Genomic DNA, 2,562 nt, shown 5'->3' on the forward strand with positions numbered 1-2,562 from the left:
ATATGACATGTATATTCAATGTCCATAATAGGGAAATCCATAGAGATAGAAAGCAAACTAGTAGTTACTAAGGGAAAATAGTGACTGTTAATGGGTATAGGGTTTGTGTCTAGGATGATGAAAATGTTCTCTACTTAGGTAGTGATGATTGTTGCATGCCCTGGGAATATACTAAAAACCAATGAATAATTCAAAGAATAAGAAAAGCACAAATACTGTAGGCTGGTGGGCTAGTGGGATGGCAGATGAGGAAGAAGACCCTACCTTTGAGGAGGAAAATGAAGAAATTGGAGGAGGTGCAGAAGGTGGGCAGGGTAAAAGAAAGAGACTTTTTTCTAAAGAATTACGATGTATGATGTGTGGGTTTGGGGATGACCAGAACCCTTACACTGAGTCAGTGGATATTCTTGAAGACCTTGTCATAGAGTTCATCACCGAAATGACTCACAAGGCAATGTCAATTGGAAGACAAGGTCGAGTACAAGTTGAAGATATCGTCTTCTTGATTCGAAAGGACCCAAGGAAGTTTGCTAGGGTTAAAGACTTGCTTACTATGAACGAAGAGTTGAAACGAGCTAGAAAAGCATTTGATGAAGCAAACTATGGATCTTGATACTTTTTGTACTTTATGAAATTTTGTTATCTTCTGTGGAAATCATATAAAATAATTGTGTATTTTCTACAGTAATGTTCTAATACCTAGGCATGTGAATGAAAGATGGAGAAACAAAGTTTTCAGTCTTTATTTTCATGTCTTTGATTTTAGATCGATACTTGAGCCTTCAATTGCCTGCCTTTACACAACTATACTTGAATTACTTACTGGGTTTTAATGACTACACATACGTTAAAGTATCTTGAAAATTATGCAGTTCCTTCTGACTTTTGACTATCTAAAGGATGAAGCAGTATTTATGTATTAGGTATATTTATGCCATTATAAGCTATACTACAGCTATTTAATATGTGAAATCTAAATGTCATTTCGACTGTGCCAGCTGAGACATATGCCTTACATATTCTAAAGTTTTTAGACAACTGTGGTCTGAGAGGTTAGTAAAGATAGTGAACTGGTTTGTGTTTCTTTTAAGGAGATGATATTTGAAACTACAAGTTTTTCTAAGAATGTTTATGTGTCTTAAAAGATAATTTGTTTTAATATTCTTTTCTAAAGTGATTTTTTTATTTTTTTTTTTAGAAACTTAAAGTTTCATGTTGATGCTTCCATGTTGAAAGGCCTTTTTGATTTAAAACCTTTTGGGACTTATATTACTTTTTAAGTTTTAAAACTCATTTTTCACGATCATCTATTTTCAGTAGCAGGAATGACAATGTTCAATGAGTTAATGGCAGGATAAGCATTTGGGGTAGCGTTATTAACATATTTGTAAGTACTCATGGAAATGTGTAGTTGACTAAAACCATATGTAACTACAGGAAACACTGTTGTAGTTCAGAATATACAGGTTTTGTGTGTAGTTTGCTTATTGCATTAAATTATTTACCTTAGCTTAAAATAAGGATTAAAATTGCATTTAAAGAGATCACTGAATGTTACTGTTTGTGAAACTGAACTTTTTGATTCCACTTATAAACTGTATCTATAAATCAGTACCTGGGAAAATTTTACTTTCTTAACCTATTGATACAAGGAATAAAGTATGATAAATTAAATAAAAAAAAAAGAAAAGCACAAATAATCCAATTAAAATATGGGCACCTCTATTTCCAGACCAGACAGAGTAGATTCATTTCTCTTTAGTCCTCAAACTAACTATAACTATAAACCCTGCACATAATACATAAAACAAACAAGATTCTGTTACTTAGAGGAAAGTTGGTAGACTGTCTAGAGAATCTCAAGTCTCAAGGGATGTCATGGCAGGGAGTTTCCTAGATTTACTTTTTGCCTATTATATCTCTTGAATATACATTGGAGAAGCTCCAAAATGCTAATTAGCATAGATTTACAAACTCACAGTAGTAACAATCTGTCCCTACCATAATGGTTGTACTACTTTACATTCACATCACATGTGTATGAGAGTTCCTTTTTACTCTATATCCTCACCAGCATTTGTTATTTTTTGTTTTTATAATAACCATGCTAACTGGGGTGAGATGGTAGCTTATTGTAATTTTGATTTGATTTCCCCAATGGCTAAAGATATTGAGCATTTTTCATGTATTTGTTGACAATTTGTACTTCTTCTGAGAAGTGTCTATTCAGATTATTTTAATTAGAACACTTTTTGTTGTTAAGTTTCACATATTCTGGATATTAACCTTCTTTCAGAAGAGTGGCTACCAAAGGTTTTTTTTTTCCCATTCTGTAGGCTATCTCTCTTCATTCTGTTAATTGTTTCCTTTGTTGCACAGAAACTTTTTCAGTTGAATGTAATCCCATTTGTTAATATTTGCTTTTGTTTCCTGTGCTCTCAGAGTCCTGGCCAGAAAATCATTGCTATACCAATATCTTGAGGTGTTTCCCGTGTTTGCTTCTAGTAGTTGCAGAATTTCAGGTCTCCCATTAATTATTTGATTCATTATAAGTTTATTTTT

The 2,562-nt window shown here is 32.8% G+C and overlaps 1 protein-coding gene across 1 annotated transcript; it reads left to right on the top strand.

Moving 5' to 3' along the window:
• The first annotated feature begins 223 nt into the window (after positions 1-223).
• Positions 224-1,674, top strand: LOC306651394 (transcription initiation factor TFIID subunit 13-like). The gene has a single exon (XM_079123966.1). The coding sequence runs from the start codon at positions 239-241 to the stop codon at positions 611-613; it is 375 nt and encodes a 124-aa protein (XP_078980092.1). The 5' UTR covers positions 224-238; the 3' UTR covers positions 614-1,674.
• The last annotated feature ends 888 nt before the right edge of the window (positions 1,675-2,562 follow it).

The sequence above is a fragment of the Sciurus vulgaris genome (genome assembly GCF_902686455.1).
Source record: "Sciurus vulgaris genome assembly, chromosome: X".
NCBI classification, from domain to species: Eukaryota; Metazoa; Chordata; class Mammalia; order Rodentia; family Sciuridae; genus Sciurus; species Sciurus vulgaris.